This window comes from Mastomys coucha, unplaced genomic scaffold (assembly GCF_008632895.1).
Source record: "Mastomys coucha isolate ucsf_1 unplaced genomic scaffold, UCSF_Mcou_1 pScaffold8, whole genome shotgun sequence".
Taxonomy (NCBI): domain Eukaryota; kingdom Metazoa; phylum Chordata; class Mammalia; order Rodentia; family Muridae; genus Mastomys; species Mastomys coucha.
This window is the reverse complement of record NW_022196914.1, coordinates 38,603,409-38,621,205: the sequence shown is the minus strand read 5'-3', so window position 1 is coordinate 38,621,205 and position 17,797 is coordinate 38,603,409. Positions and strand designations below refer to the sequence as shown.

General features: G+C 38.5%; 1 protein-coding gene across 14 annotated transcripts in view; it reads right to left on the bottom strand.

Moving 5' to 3' along the window:
• Positions 1-17,797, bottom strand: part of Kiaa0825 (KIAA0825 ortholog) — a 422,279-nt gene that overhangs the window by 218,877 nt on the left and 185,605 nt on the right. For 11 of the 14 annotated variants that reach the window (XM_031359885.1, XM_031359884.1, XM_031359881.1 and 8 more), the window contains 3 exons: positions 15,983-16,136; positions 12,433-12,588; positions 10,291-10,385 (listed from right to left, as the gene is read on the bottom strand). In XM_031359885.1, coding sequence (XP_031215745.1) covers positions 10,291-10,385; positions 12,433-12,588; positions 15,983-16,136 — 405 coding nt within the window. Of the gene's footprint in view, positions 1-78; positions 2,563-10,290; positions 10,386-12,432; positions 12,589-15,982; positions 16,137-17,797 lie in introns of those variants that run through there. The other 3 variants (XR_004115610.1, XM_031359883.1, XM_031359886.1) reach the window with 3 other exon arrangements.

Sequence of the window (17,797 nt, the reverse complement as noted above, 5' to 3'; positions counted from 1 at the left end):
GGTGGACATTTCATTCCTTCTTAAAAGGGGGAACCAATTACCCAATTAAGGAGTTGCAGAGATTGACATGCCTCACTTCTTTACCGCATCCTCCTCCCTCGCCTCAGTCTGTAACTCTGTCTCAAGCAGCCAGCCTCCGTTCACTTGTCTCTTTGTTGTGAATAGAACTAATTCAGCAGTCAAAATGTAGTGAAGAAAACTCTCGCTTTGCTAAAATGACATTTATGCCATGGTCACCTGTATCACACAGCTTCCTTTCACTATAACCTGTGATAGGCAACTTAATAACATAAAGGGATTATTATCCCTCCTGGCTTCAGAGATTTTAGTTTGTACCCAGTTGGCTTTGTTGGTTTGGTGCCTGTGGTGAAACAAGACGTACAAGAGAATAAATAGTGTAGAAAACCTCCTTACTTCATGGGAATATGAAAGCAAGAGGTGAAGAAGGGACTGGGTTCTAAATGTACCCTTGCAGAACATTCCCCCAGTGACCCAATTCCTTTCACTAGGCCCTGCTTCCTAAAGGTTCCACCGCTTTCCAATGCAGCACAGGCTGGAGAGCAGACCTCTAACACATGAACCTTTTATGGACATTTTATGTGCAAACCATAGCACCAACATTCCCACGCCTTGATGTTACTTGTGCTGAACTTTGATTGCGATGCCTCCTGCTTTCCCTGTGTTATACTCTTCCATCTCTGACACAGTACGCCTGATAGAGACAATATAAAAGAGAAAGGATTCATTGGGGGGGGTCCTCTGTTATTATTATGGCAGGGGAAGAAAGGCAGAGTCCATGAAAGCGTTAGTATGTGGCTGACACCTCCAATCCTGACAGAAACAATAGGAATTTCAGGTTACTACCAAAAGCAGGTATCCCCTTTAAGCTTGACCCTTAGCGCTCTCCATCTCCCTACTACATGCCATGTCCCAAACATTCCAGAACCTTCTAAAATACTACAGTGTGCTGATGTGAACCTACATACAACATGTATAAGGTGAACTGATCAAGCTTCTTTGACATTTTCTGACTTCCTCTCCATTATCTGAATCATCCCTCTACTATAACCTTTCGTTGTAGTTCTATAGAAACTTGCTGAACCCTTATGAAAGCTACAACCATTACTTTGGTTTTAAAAAACATTTACCTATGTTCGACTTTGAACTTTATGAGAGCAGGAACTGTTGATTTTTCTGTTTACAGCTGTGCCCAGTGACTGTCAGATTTGTACACAAACAAGCAGCCACACGTCATCTCCCAGTGTCCTTCCCGCTGCACTGAAGAGCAGGACAGAACTTTTTAAAGCAACCTGGTCTATTTTTGTGGGTTATATAGTACTCCTCTCATGTCTGTCAGAAAACCTTTCCCCTGAACAATAAAATATCAAGTATCTAGATTCCTTTATCCAAACTTACTTGTAGGGAATCCTAAGTTTTCTCCAGCCTTTACAATTTGACATGTTGACATGGACAAGTAGCTCTTTATCTCTCGATTTGGGCTGAGGCTGATACATACAGCAAGGGTAAAATACTGAGAAGAAAGCTTTCTCGACACATGGGTGGTAAACAGTAGACCCTTTTCTCAGTTACTCATGCCGTTACACATCTGGCCAGAATGGCACACCTCAGGATTCTGATTGTTTCTTGTTAGGTTTAATTCATTAGCCCTGAGTAGTCATTTTACAAGAACTGAGTCTCAAGCTTCCCAGTCAATAGCAGAAAACTAAAAGCCTTTCATTGTAGCTTTAGAAAGGCTTTGTTATATAGAAAAAACTGAATGTTATATGTTTTTATATATTTTTCTGAATCTCAACATTTATCCTTTTTCTCACTTAAAACATGATCCAGAATAAAGCTTTGCATCAAAATAAATATATGAAAAGTATTTGTTCCCTCAGATAATATCACAAGGTATGTTCTGAAAGAAAGCCATCCTAGTACAACACATTTAGGCTGGAACCTGAGCCTGAACTAACTGGTTTCATTTTCTTAAGAACAAGCTTTATACTGCAAGTCACAAGCAGGAGGCACATGAGAGTGCCTCATCCCAGGGGGAACAGGTGTCAAAATTATTAGTGGATGGCACAGGATGACACATGCTGAAAATTAACATGGTTTACTTCATTTGTAGATGCCCTGGAATTTTGGACAATGGGGGTTGGGGGGGTGAGAGCTCTGAGGACAGGAGAAAGACTTAATGATGATCATGAGTTAATCTTAGAGGAGCAGAACTGAGAGACTGAGAGAAGCCAATTGAGGGAAGCAGAGGGCTGGGCCAAGTTCTCTTACCTTTTCTTTTCTTTTCTTTTCTTTTCTTTTCTTTTCTTTTCTTTTCTTTTCTTTTCTTTTCTTTTCTTCCCTTTCCTTTTCATCTACACAAAGTTCTCAATTGTAGACTCGAGGAAGTGTTCAACCCAATAGTCCTCCATTCTGTTATCTGTATGAGTCCCCTCATCAGTAGCCTCCACTCTGTCTCTCAGCTAGTCATAATACCATGATTTGTCTTGTAACTGAGAGAGAAGGAGCACACTGCCATGGTTATAGCATACTGTGTGTGGATGACTAAGAAAGGAACAAAAGTTAGTTTGTGCTTTTAGAAGAGCATAGAGAAGAGGGGAAATGAGTTGATAATATAAATTAAATTCTATGTATTTCACTACAAGGAGCCATATTATAATTTTAAGTTGACAAATTTGTAAAAACAGAAATGTGGAATATCCCCTAGATGGCTTATAAGCCCAAATTAATAAAGCCAAAAAAATGTTTCATGCAGTTACAAGTGGAAAGAAATTTATGTGATTGAAGAGCCAAGGAGAGGTATTTATATTCCATATTTGGTCACTTTTACCATTTGAAATAACATGTATATATTTTTATATTTTGTAACAAAATACATTTCAACATTAACATAAATATTTAAGGTACTAAATTACTTTGATTTTGAAAGACTTTCCCAAAGACTTCACAGTATGGAGCAAAGAGAACAGATTTAGAAATGGATCCCTAAGTACAGTAGGGTAGGAATGGCACTTACAGAAAAAGGAGGCAATACAGTTCTTCTAAGCACTATACTCATGGTGAGCCTTGAAAGTTCTACAGTATACATGGAAAATCAGCAATGTGTTATATACAAAGGAGACAAACAGTATTGTTAACAGTTGTTAATATTTGCTATAATTTTTAATTATATTTACTAGACATAATTTTATCTCAAAATTATATCATACAGAAATATCTTCAAAGATACCACATCGTCATTTTATGTTGCTAGCAACATAGAGAAAGTGTGATTGATGATTAATATGCTTTCAAGCTGTCCGCGATATTTTCATCCTCACTCAGACTGAATCAATGGGTCTACTCCTGATGGAACCTGTGTTAAAATGTTTTACAAGAGAACATAACAGAGGCTTTGGAGTCAGAACAATATTTGACAGGGGAAATACTTAAAGAGTAGTCATTGAAAAGAGAATGTGTTCTATGCAAGCAAGTTTTTAAATAGCCTTTGATCCATTCAAGAACCCAAAAGTACCAGCATGTGAATGCATAATTAGGTAGGTGAAAATTTATTACAAAGTGAATTTGGGTTCAATCTGACAAGCAAAAATTCTCCCAAGGCTGCTTTTGAGAAAATTATTATACCTTCCTTTCATCAAAATGTTGCCAATTCGGCATTTCTGTCAGTAGCATTTAACACATTTATTTAGGTTGTCTATTTTCTCACTCAAGTAATGGAGACTTTGTTTAAATTGTATCCTTGTTAACTTACATAATTCCCAGTTATTTAATCTTGCCATATATAAGAACCAGTTTTCCGTACCCAGTATGTCCCCTACCTCAAAGTTCTTAGTGTCCTTAAATAGTTTTATGTTCCTGTCACTGTATCAGTAAGACACTGGCAGTCCTCTCAAATCACTGTAAAAGTCCAGTCACAGCCCTGAGGCTAGTTCAGCCCATGTCCACCACCTATCAATGTTACAACATAGAGGGCTCTCTTTCTCAAAGGAATTATAGATAAGAAAAACAAAATTGGACTTTTAGTAGGAACTATGGAAGATTCATAATAAGTAACTTGAATCTTATTACATTAGTTATCAAGTCTGTTGGTAACACTATAAGATCCATCCTGTAAAAATAGAGTACTGTGTTGCTTTATTGATAGGGACACATTCTGAGACTGTGTCATTAGGCATTTGGTAATTGTGCTAAGATCACAGAGTACAGAAGCTAAGAAGGCTTCAATGTTGGTGATATAGTTGTATCTCATAACAATCTACCATATATGTGGTCCTTGGCTGACTGAAATGTTATTTGGTATTTCAGTGTTTAAGTACATTACCTAGAAAATTGTTACTTTATTTCAAATAAATGCCTTGGTCCCAGTAGAAGCTTGAGACTGTGTTGGCTAAAGTACAGCTCTATAGAACCGTTAGACAAAAGTAGTCACAAACATGAATTTGAACAGAATCTTATCCCATCATTTAGAGTTCTGTGCTTCTGTGACTTGCTTTCATTACTAAAAAAGTAATAATGACATTGATATAATTTTACTGTAGGATTACAGTTAAATACATGTTTGTAAATAAGTTCAATTGTTCAAGCCATAGTCACTCCATTGTCTTCACTATCATAAGTACTGTTGCAAGAAGTATACAGCTTAAAAGAAGAAGAAAGAAAAAAAGAAGAAGAGGAGAGGAGAGGAGAGGAGAGGGGAAGGAAGAGGTGGGGAGGGGAAGGGAGGGGAGGGGATGGGAGGGGAGGAGAGATGAGATGAGAAGAGAAGAGCTGACCAGGAGTAGGAAATACTACATAAATCACCAGACACAAGTAAGGACTGCTCAATTTGAATACCAGTTGCCATTTAATATCTGTGGCTTTGGCCATGTTATTTAATATTTTGCAATGTCCTTCATACCTGTCTTTCATTATATGGGTCAAAGGATAATTTTGTGAGAATGTTTTATATATCACAAAGAATAAACATACATATTTCTCATGAGAAAGCAGTGTACTCATGAGTCTGTTTGTTTAGTATACCATTAGCTCCAGAGTTAAGTTAATTTATCCTATGTGGCCATCTCTTTGTAAACACCATGCTGCTGTAGGAATTCTGGATGGGAATATAGTTTTCTGTCTAAGAAGATAAAACAAGGTGAGAATAACTGAGGCCAAAATCTTTGAGTGGAGGTGAGGGAAATTGTTCCTCTGTGGAGTGGAAACATGGCAAAAAATTCCAACCAAACACACAGCAGCAGTAGCAATAACAGCAGCAAATCTGAAAGCCATGGTATAGGTCATGCATGTAGGAACTCATAGGTGTATATTCATAAGATCTGCATCTCCTCTTTCCTTAAACTCATTTTTCTATAACCATGCAGCCTGCTGCTGCGCCAGGAATTTACTGCTTTAAGCCACTATAAACATTGTATTAATGGCAACAGTGCCTACTAATGGCCACTTGGGAGTGTAGACTGTGCAATTTGAGGCCAGAGACAATAATTCCTGTTCTCCATCCATGGTAGGGCACACACTATCATTTGATACAGGGTAAAGTCTCTTAATAATTATTATTAAAGACAAGCAAATCCACAGATCAACAGCTCTTTTTCAATATATTTTCTAATCTTGCTTTCCTCTCAGATGCACGGTTATTGTCCACCTGGAAAGGCCCCAAAGTGCTAGCCAGAAATCTGCCACTACCACCCCTTCGGCTGTCCCTGCCATCATATTTAATTGTGTTTTCTCAACTTGAAGCCAAACTCATATGCAGTATATTTATACAGTTAAAATAGCACAGCACTTTACTGTGTTCACAGACATTTTTCAACACAATTCTTGGGAGCTAGTCTGAGTAAATAAGGTAAAGAGAGAGAAGCCACATGAATCTGTCCCACTGACATGGCAAACAATATCAAATGGCGAACTGGAGTACTGCCACAGAGGAAGGAACAGAGCATGCCTTCCATGCACACTCCAGAAACGCAATCACTGCCTTGATTCCGTGCTCTGGATTTATTGTAAAGTGAGAGAGAATGAAGGTCGGACTAGAATAGTTAAGCAGCAGGCATAAGAACCTTTATTATTTCAAAAGATCAGTGTAAAAATCATAGCACTTACTCTTTGAGATCATTAGAGGGAAATGTGTAGAACTGACCTATGTGCTAGGTCTCTGAACCTAGATACCTAGATTTTATATACTTCTGTTTTTTTCAAATGTCTCAGAAAATAAATCACTCATAATTCATTTGCAAAGGCTAGACTAGATACTGTTGGCAGCGAACTCCACCTTGAAGTTTTTACCTCCTAGGTTTAGTGTCATTTAACAGTCACAGACCCATTCACTCAAATGTCGAAAGACTTATGAATCAGACCACTGTCTGGTTTTGCTGCTGACAGGGCAATGGCTCCAAGTGGGCCAATTGATTAAAAATAAAGACAAGCTTCCTGTGCTTTTAATCTGAGCCAAATTTCATATAATAGAAATAATAAAAATAAAACAGACATTTTAAGCAGAAAGATTATAACAAAACTGACTGCTATCCAAATTTTGAAAGTGTGGAGGATAAATATGCATTGGTATCTGTTTCTTTCTTTCTTTCTTTCTTTCTTTCTTTCTTTCTTTCTTTCTTTCTTTCTTTCTTTTTTGGTTTTTCGAGACAGAGTTTCTCTGTAGCCCCGGCTGTCCTGGAACTCACTCTGTAGACCACGCTGGCCTCGAACTCAGAAATCCGCCTACCTCTGCCTCCCAAGTGCTGGGATTAAAGGCGTGCGCCACCACCTCCCGGCTTTTTGTTTGTTTTTACTTGATATTTAACAGAGAATATTTCGTATACTTACATGGCCATTTATATAGAATCACATTTAGGGGTATGCCACCCTATGCTCACTGTCAGAAGCCAACACTTTTTCCTATCTATTCCTAGTCCTCATTTATTAACTATTATTTTAGCCAGTGCTGCCTAGAGCCCACTATGTGCTGGGACTGTCCCAGGCATTGCTCTTAATGTTGAAACAAGGCAGCTATGGTGACAATCTTATAGAGCTTAGACTTTACTGTAGAGCAGAAAATTAAAGTAACATAAATTAAAATTTAGATTTCAGATTATAATGAGTTAAAACACCACAGAGAACAGAATGTAGGGTGACACACAGGGTTCTTTTAAAGTAGGTGACAGGGAAAGGTCACTGTCAGAAGTGACCATTTGCCTCAGATGACATGACGGTGTTCTTGTAAATTGCTGAGGAACCTTACTAGGGCAAATAATACATAGAAAGATCCAAAGTTCCTGAGGAAGGCAACCTATGGAGTATTGTGAATTAGAGAGAGCTCCTTCCATGTGAGGCTACCGATGGAGCACAGGGCACATCCCTGACAAGCCTTATTCTGCCTTTGGCATCAGCACAGAACCAGCCTATGCTGGCACCCATATTTCTCTTGAATACTTTCAAACTACCTCTTAAGTATTCAACTTGGGCTCCTTATCTCAAGAATGTCCTCTTGGTTCTTGATGGTTTTCTCCTAAACCCATGTGCCCTGTGTCCTGGTAGCAGCCTTGTCTATCCCGAACTATTGATTTAAGTTTGGAATTACCATAAAGTTTGTCTGGGGGGGGTTACAACTATTTATTTATTTCTGTACATATATATTTATTTAATTAAGAAGCAAATTAAACATAGTGCCTCGTACATAACAAGAGCAGGCACCATCTCCCCAGTGTTCTTACCTGACTGAACTGTCACTGGACACCTTCTTGTATCCCGGCTTACAAATATTTTAACACTCTTGGCATGTCAACTCCATGGAGTAGTTACATAGATTCATTTTATCTCTATGGAAATCCATAGACAAAATGAGCTCCTGGGAGCCTAGGAGCCCTGCTTTCCCCTGCTTGTCTGTTCTGCTCACAAAGGCTTCTTAGAGAGGAATCATATGAGTGCTGTATTTCTAAACATTGTCTATATTTGTATATTGAATTCAGTTTGCTCCATAGCATTATGTCAGTGAACAACATTCAGTCTCATAAGGCACAATCAGTACAATGCCATTACCAAGAAAAGGAGCAGAAAAAGAATAAGTTGTTTGTGTAGTTGGTGACTTGGCAAAGAACAGAGCAGACACAGCTGAGTTGCTCTGTACTCTTCCTTTGGCGTTACCTAGCACTAAGACTGCACTGAAAGCAGGCCGCATCACCCTGTAGACACTGGACCGTGTGCAGAACCCGCATTCCAGAGGTTCTTTGTTTTGCAGTCTCATTTTCAACAATGTACCTTTCAGATAATCAACACTATTGAAAAACTCAAAACACTTTTTAAAAGTCATCATTTTCAGATAGATAAACGAGAGAGTGCTTCAGAACTTTAGGGAAAAAGAACAGTAGCCAATTCCTCAATATCAATCCAAACTCATAAATAAGATTAAAATAGGTCAAGTGACTGCTGATACTACTCTAGGAGTCCCTTGCCATCGTAGTGTGAATCAATTAGGCTCACTGTTGCTGTGGTGTCTCATAGTTTTCAGTAGAATGCTTTTCATATCATTCTTTAAAAATATAAAGTTCTCATTAACATGAGAGTCTAGCTACTTTTATTAAAGATTCCTAAGTCTTTTTCAAGGGAACTATTCTGACTATTATTCCAGAGTAAATTCACAGGGTTTTCCCTCCTATTCCCTCTTGTACATATCTCAGGGAAATAAACTTTAATATCCAGTGATGTAAGTGATATGTATTATTAAACAATATACTTATTAAACACAGATAATAATACAAAATTTCTGCTAAAACAGAAATTCCTTATACTTGGATAAGTTTTTTTTTTTAAGATTTATTTATTACTATAAATGAGTACATAGAAGAGGGTATCAGATTTCATTATGGGTGGTTGTGAGCTACCATGTGGTGGCTGGGATTTGAACTCACGACCTTCAGAAGAGCAGTCAGTACTCTTACTCGCTGAGCCATATCACCAGCTCCAGACTTGGATAAGTTTTAAAGGATGTACTGAACCTAGATTACCATTTAATTGATTAGAAGCAGAAATTCCTAACAGGAAAAATTAGGAAATTATAATGTTTAATCTGCATAAACTGAAAACTTTCCAAATAGCAGGAGGAAAAATCTTATCTTTGCAAGTGTATTTCCAAATAAAAATGTAATATTGTGTACACACCATATAATTTGGTACAAGAGGGGACTTGGTCTCCTTTCAGCAACCCATTTCTCATTTCCATATAACCTGGGGACAGGACCAGAGTACTTCCTCCAAACACTAGAAGTGAATGGCATTAGGCTATGTGCTGGGAGAAAGGTTATTCAAGAGGAAGCTAGTCATTTCTGCAACTTTGTCCTAGTAGGTGAGTAATTTTAATTTATAGGAAAAATATTAGAATACTATTGTGACCATATATCTGAGGTATAACTTCCACATACATACATTGGCAATTTTTTGTTGGGTTTTTTTCTTTGTTTGTTTTCATGAACTCTTCATTTGGGAACTACTTCAATATCCCTTAGATATTCTCTTACACATGCTAAGATTTCTGAAGAATCATACACTTTTATGTTCTTGTCATTATGTTTTTTAAGGAAACGATATTCAATATTTTTGCAATATATGGAGACACATCACAAAGGTTAAACAGAAATTGATTCTCATACTTAGCTTTAAGCCTAAAGTTGACATGTGAACAATGAAAGTGTGTATTTGTTTAGAACCACATGAAAGCAATGGCACAGCAAGATAGTGCCAAAGGAAAACCTCCATCCTGACAGTCTTACGTCCATTTGCCCTGAGTTCTCCATCTTGACAGTCTTACGTCCATTTGCCCTGAGTTCTCCATCCTGACAGTCTTATGTCCATTTGCCCTGAGTTCTCCATTCTGACAGTCTTACATCCATTTGCCCTGAGTTCTCCATCCTGACAGTCTTATGTCCATTTTCCCTGACTACACTAGCTCATTTGCTCTGCCATTTTGCAGGCATTTGTGAAATTTCTGTAAGCAGTGATATACCTTGATAATGACATACTGGTCAGTAATTTTTGTGTTTACAATAGTGAACCACTCAATATACAAAGTCAAAAATATTTAAAATTAACATGGAATCAACTAATTTTGCAACTCTTCATTGTGGGAAACAGAATTTAGAAGATGTACCTATAACCTTACTCACATCCTTTAAGATGAACAACTTGAGAAACAAAACAAGAGATTACCCTGCCAATAAAATGCTTTCACTTCTCTCAAAACTGACATTCATCCTCCACCCCTGCCCCAGAGCTCAGTCTTATCACCTGTTTTTGAGTAGTGCACCGAAGGTCATCTTATTCAGTCCTAGATAATTTGGCAGCAAGTTTGACCAGTCCCAGCACCACATCGCTGTGACCGCCTGTTCATAAATGAGAAGACACTATTGTTAGTTATTAATCAGAATTAATATGATCAGTAAATTAAAGCTCCAGCTGTGATACACTAACTAGGAAGGAGGGGGCTCAGAACAAGGACTTGGACAGATAGCATCAATCATGTCCATAGAGGGAGGTGTTATTCCAATAAGGCAGCAATTAATTTGTAAATCCATTTGGGGATATAGTCATTATTTATAAAAATATAAATCAATTTCTTGATTCGTTATTTTTCCAAGTGTTAACAGCATTTGCCCCACAAGTTCTGCTGGGAGGGTGACTGTGAAAAGGGAGCAGTACTTCACTCTCTTGTTCCATACACCATAGCTGCACAGCTTGGTTTTTAGTACCTCAGTGTGAACTACACAAGAGAACTTGCTAAGTTCCCAAGCCTTAAACTAAGACACGGCTTCATTAAAATGGGACACTATTGTTTTTGTTGTTGTTGTTGTTGAGAAAATGTTCTAAAGGGAAAATTATAAGGATTTCCAAGTGTAAATAACATACATGAGTCTTGTCTCTCAATAGATAGTTTCACAGTAGAGTCAGGAGAAAAATTACTGTGAAAAGTAATATCATAATTCAGAACTTGGTTACCATGATATTTATTTAAATGAAGTAAGAGTGATTTAATAGAAACAAGAAATTATTTACGATTTAGAGCAATCACATGTGCAGTATAAGAAAGTAGCCAATAAACTATACTCTATACATTAAGTTTAAAAGTCTTATAGAAGTTTATGCTCTGTGAAATTAAATGGTTTGGATAATAAGACTCCAGCATGATCTTTGAAATCTAACCAGAGCTATCCCTTGTCAGTGCTGATAAATTGAGCACTACAAGCCTGTCATAGAGCAGGAGAATTCGCCCCGGGTTGTCAGCATTTGAAGGTCTTATTCTACTACAGTATTGATGAATGTGGACGAAGGCTGTACCAGGCATGGTTAAAGTATTATCTGCATGCCAAATTAGGCTGGAGTCTTAATTCTTATTTTCAGCAGCACTCTAGGTCAAGCAATCCTTCTCTTCTGCCCTGCTAGTTCAAGTTGTCTATCAAGAATGTTCTGGGAAATAAAGGAGAAAGAGAGAGAGAGAGAGAGAGAGAGAGAGAGAGAGAGAGAGAGAGACAGAGAGACAGAGAGAGACAGAGAGAGAGAGACAGAGAGAGGGACAGAGACAGAGACACAGAGAGAGACAGAGACACAGAGAGACACAGAGAGACAGAGAAACAGAGACAGAGACAGACAGAGAGAGAGACAGAGAGAGACAGAGAGAGAGAGACAGAGACAGAGAGACAGAGAGACAGAGAGACAGACAGAGAGACAGAGAGAGACAAAGAGAGAGAGAGGGAGCAAACAAAGCAAAAGTGGTTCCATCTGCATATTTTGTGGAAAGATAATCTTTTTAATGAAATTACTGAAGAGCAAAGCTAAAGAATGACAAAGATCTGACTTTAAAAAGTAAACTGTATTTATCATGCTGGCTTTATTCTAAAATGTTTTTGCCTTATAGTCATTAGGAAATGCATTTTAAATTTGGGCATGTGTCTAAAGTTATAAAAAAGCAAATCTATCTCATGCCATTTATACTAGAGGTTCAATGCTTTAATAGCTCATTTAAAGTGCTTTCTCATTTACCTGATACATCCACAGAAGCAGAGAGATATTAAGCACACATGTGTGCTAAGGGAGGGATCAGACCCTCAAGGGAGGGAAGAATGACAAGCTGCCTGGGCCTTTGGGCCTTCTGCAGACACAGTGGAACAGATGTTGCCTCTACCCATGACAAGATGACCCAGCAAAAGTTAAGTCTTATCGATCAAACATATGAATCAGCTTAACACGGAAATAAGGTAAAACAATTCAAAATGCTTTGTACAGGCCACATGAATGTGAATTCTTGCTTCTTAAATAAAAAAATAGGAGTGGGGGAGACTATGCATACTTAAATAGAGGTTGTGTCCTCTTACTTCAGACACACAGAAGCCATACATCTAAGTTATATTTAACACTTAATGTATTTCCACATACCTGATCTAGCATGCTTTCACTGAACATCTTATGCACATGGAAAGGGTTAAAAGCAGGAGGCTGATCTTCAGTCCTCAAGGCCACCTTCAAAGGTCGGATGGGTAATGGCTTCTCTTCTGAACCATTCATAGTGAACAGTTGTTCTCTTAAATATTCCTTCAAGGAAAGATACTCAGGTCAGGATGGTGAGAAGTAAATTCTCTTTAAAAATAAAGGGATCAGCTGGGCGGTGGTGGCGCACACCTTTAATCCCAGCACTTGGGAGGCAGAGGCAGGTGGATTTCTGAGTTCGAGGCCAGCCTGGTCTACAAAGTGAGTTCCAGGACGGCAAGGGCTACTCAGAGAAACCCTGCCTTGAAAAACCAAAAAAAAAAAAAAATAAAAAAATAAAAAAAAAAGGGATCTATATTCTGGCTTACCCTTCCAGCACATTAACTAGATTACAGTATACTGCTCACCTCAGGAAAAAAACACACTCAGAAGATACATAGCAGAGTTCCTATCACTATTACAATATACCTATCAAAACCAAGTTAAACCTAATGCATTGCCTAGTTTAAAAAAAAATTTAACAAATCCTCACACGATGAATGAGCACTCGGTATGTCTCGATCTTCTGAACAGGCATTGTTCCATCATTGACTTCATATGTTACAATGTCTGGCTCACCAAAACATAACTCCCGTGCTTATATAACTGTGCAGGGAAAAGACTGCATGTTCATTCATTAAATGCAGTCGCTCCCTACTCTGGGCTCAGCCGAGCAGTAAGCGTCCTGATTTTACTGCAAGGAGTCTCATTCTGTGTGGGATTATTTATAATGCAAACTCCTACACACTTAATTTTCATGCTGTGGACTGAAAACTATCAAAGCTAAATAGAAAGTCAAAATATGTAATTCTAATCATCTAAGTGCTGGCACAGTCTTGGACAAGAAAAGACAGTCTCCAGCATTATATCTCATTTTCTGTCCATAAATAAGTAAGGCGAATATCCCTAGTCTGTTTTATGGGACTGTTTCTTGAAGGCAACATATTAAATATACTAGAAAAATTCCATCAACTTAACAAATGCTTGCTATTAATAAAGCCATTTAATAAATAAAAAAAGGTTTGCCTGACTTTTAATATATCGCAGTCTATTCTTCCTCACCAGCTTGTCAGCTAGCACACATTTTGGAATGTTAGAGCCGCAAAGGATGGCAGGACATACGGCTTGCAACCTTGTGTGCCACACAGGGGAGAGCAGTGCCTCACCAGGGAGCTTGTTAGTATCTCGGCCATTGCCCAATCATCCACTAGCTGGAGTTTGGGGGTGGGAAAGCAACTGAAAGTTTGAAATATTCTGGCCCAACACCACATTCAGTGTTTGCCACTGAGAAGCCAGAGGATAGGCCTGAGAGCTCATGAGGTAAGCTGTAGACATGTGACAAGAAGCCATCGATCTAGTCTTGGCTTGCCGCGCTTGTGTGTGTGTGTGTGTGTGTGTGTGTGTGTGTGTGTCCCTATTCCTTCATGAATGTACAACATGTCCATTATGGAAGGCACATTTCAGATCCTAAAATACTAAACATCTAAATAAAGTATTACTCTAGTTATCAATAGTGGTGATTTCTTAAGCTTTCTCATTACACAGCATCTCATTAGACAGATCAGTTCTGTAATGACACACAGACTCTTATAAAACAGGACTAAGTAATGACAAATCCATGAAAAAAATAATTTCATGACTGTGGTATATAGCAGAATCAAAAAGTTTCTCCATCATAACTTAAATAAGTTGGTTTTTTTTTTTTTTTTTTTTTTTTTTTTTAGGAATAAAACTCTAATTGGAAAAGAATGATTTGCTTTGGCTACTAACACAATTTTACTAATTTTTACTAATTTTTCTGAACTCATTTCCATTGTTATAACTATATTTAGACTTTTCTGCTTCCATTGTCTAATAAAAAAGCAAATTTGCTGCCAGTTCTGACTAGTGCTTTCTCCTGTGTTTTCTCTGTTATATTAATAGTCATCAGTACTCCTTAAAAATCAGTTTCTTGAGCCAGCTAGATGGCTCCTTTAATAAAAGTGCTTGCTACACAACCTGGTAGTCTGAATTTGATCTCTGGAATCCACACAAAGTGAAAGGAAAAGAAGGACTCCACAAAGGTCTCCTGAGACTTCCTCATGCCCACAAATCACATACAGGTACACATATGATAATGAAAAAGCAATAGTGTCTTGGGTCTACAGAGATGGCACAGTGGACAAGAGCATCTGTTACACAAAACAAGAGTCTGAATTCAGAAGCCAGTATCTACACAAAAAGCCAAGCATGGGCCCATGCGCCTTCTCCCATAGCAATGGCGTCTCTAGGAAAGTGGAGGTCACAGCAGACAGGAAGGATGACAGACTGAGAGAGAGTTCTGTCTAAAGCAGTGTTTCTCAATGTCACCAGTGCTGGAACCTAAATTTACTACAGTCCCTAATGTTGTGGGGACTCCCGGTCATAAAATAATTTTCATTGCTACTTCCCTGGAGACTTATTTCCCCCACTCTCAGCATTGCTTAATAGCTGTAGTTCCTCGTGTGTGGGGTGGAGGCCACTGTGGCATTCCACTGCTGCTGTCCTTGTTCAGCTCAGGTTCAGGAGGTCACGTGGGTGAGGCTACTGGTGAAGCTCTAACATATTTAGACGACAATGTGTTATGGGACTTCTTTATCCTCTTACATTATGTGCTTAGAGCCTGTGATAGCTACATAAATAAAGCTTTGAAGGCCTCCATACTGTAAAACTTGTCTTCTCAGTCCTCACAAGAATTTATTTTAGCCAATCTGGGTGGCAAGACAGATGTGCCACTGAAGAACATCACTTTCTAAGGAAGGACTTTCAGTTAGCCTTAAAGAGAGCCCACAAGCAGAACCTGGATATGATCATACAAGCCATTGATCCCAACACTCAAAGGACCAAGGCAAGCAGACCTCTGTGATTTCAAGGCCAGTCTGATCTACAAACCAAGTTTTAGACCAGCCAGGCTAAACAGTGAGACCCTGTTTTAAAAAAGATGAAGGAGGAAGAAGAAGAAGCAAAGAGAAGAAGAAAATCCTAACAGAATATTTTCTTGATGACTTGAGGCTTTTTTTTAAAATTACATACAACTTTACCAACCTAAGAATGATGCTTCCAGGAAAAGAGTTATGTCTCTCTTTAGAAACATCCTGCATTTCTACAAATACCAGACTTCACCTGGTATTTGTCGGCTGAATGGGCCACAAACACACAATTCCCAAACTACAACTCTCATCTCTATATTTCAGAACTGAACTGAGTTTATGAGCCGTGTTATTGTTTAAATCATACAAATAAAACCTACATTGTTTCAAGAAGCCTTTTTCGGTACATGCAGAACAGCAAGAGCTAAATAGATTCTATTAATAATGCAATATTGAGTTGCGTATTGACTTTAAGAAGTATGATCACCTCCCTGACTAACCCTTAGCTGCCAGCAGACGCTGCCTCAGGCCAGTACACACCTAATTGCTCGGTAAAAAGGCCCTTTCCCTACCTCATTGAGCTGCATGATGTGATAAATTTGCTGCAGGTACTTGCTGCCACCTGGTTTGTGGCAGAGATCCAGGACCATCGCGTTTGTTTTCTGCTCAGTCAGTTCAGGAGAAGCATCTTCTGAGCCTGAGCTTTCCTCCACCATCGAGAACGCACTAAACACAAAGGATGAACATGTATCAGTGATGAGGGGCTGTAAGATGGAGAGAATCAGAGACGGAGTGTGAGGAGCAAATACACATCTTTTATTCCAAGGACCCATAAAGACTCGCTTCAAACAAGCAAGCCTTCCCAAACCACTGCAGCTCCACTACACAGGGCCTGGGAATAAAGCACCTGAAAGCATTTTTAAATTCTGTATGTTTTGGTGAATTTATACTGCTATCTATAAAATGCTTCCCATTACTGCAATTGTTGAAATTGCTCTAATCATAGGATGAAAACAAAACATTTCTTTTTAAGAACATGTAAGAAATAATTCGTATTTTTCTCTTTGAAGACAAAAGGAATTTCTGATGGCAGCAACATTTTAGTATTCTGTCGTTTGTACATTCCTCTTTACACCCGTGCTAAACACAGTAAAGACTTATTAACATGGTGAACTGGGGAGTCTGTTGGGCTTTATAGAAGCTGTACGCTTCAACACCCCAGACTTACCACTGAGCATTTTAAATTGACCTTTGACACCTGTTGCCTTAACACACACACACACACACAACCTCTCTTACTTATTTCTTATAACAGACACTTAGCCAAAAAAATCACTATTCTGGTGATTATCCTTCCCCACCCCCCAAAAAGCTCTACTATTATCCAACCTGGAACAAGGGGACATTTTATACATGAAGTACTTCTTTTTGAAGTTTTCTGAGTTTGAGAATTATTTGCATGTTTTAAGAAATGACAAAATGTGAAAAACTAAGACACCTCTAACCAGGCTAGTGTAAGCACACGACAGAAATTCACACTGTGTTCGCCACACAAACTTTCTTACTATAAATGCTATTAGACTGTGTTAGGCTTGGTGAGCTAAGTATTTGTAGGCATGTTCATGGTTTTATACTGTTTCCCAGGATAAATGAAATCTATTGTGGTGTAATCAGCTCTATCCTGCAGTTCATTGCAGAGATTTTGCCATGATTATAAAATTAGTTCTGCTAAGAGTCAGCGCCATTGACCTGAAGACTCCAAATGATAGCCAGCTGCTGGACATTAACTTTGATATTGCTTCCACATGCAGCTTCAAAACACCCCTCTCTCCTTCACACACACAAAGGAAATTTAAGACTACATAAGTCTTGCTCAAGAAAATAGCAAATAAAGTGACTCCTACTGACTTAGAAATGCTCGTTAGCTAAAGCACATTTTTTTTTTTTTTTTAAAAAAGACATTGTCACCCTGAGAGAAGTTTGCACGTATCATTTTGAAACTGCATACATGTTGCAGGCAAAATTTCTTGTCAGGTTTTGCAAAAGATGACATTGAAAAAGTTGGGGCCCTCTGACAAAGGAGTACCTCCGTGCCGGCCCCTGAATTGTATCCTTTCCTGTCCATCACTGTGCAGGTGAAGCAGATGATTGGATTCAGTCAATGCTATGATTAATGAGTTCCTCTCTAGATTTGGGACTGCCTATCAATCATGTCATTAGGGAGAATGTGCCCTGAAAGAGGCAGACCTTAGCCAAGGAATAACTGCATTAATCTTAATCTGTATATGCACCCAGCCAGCCAAGTCAGGGTCACCATGATGAAAAACAATAGTCTTCAACTCGACAAATTACTTTGCAGAGGCAGACATTTCTTTGCTTTTGTGGCT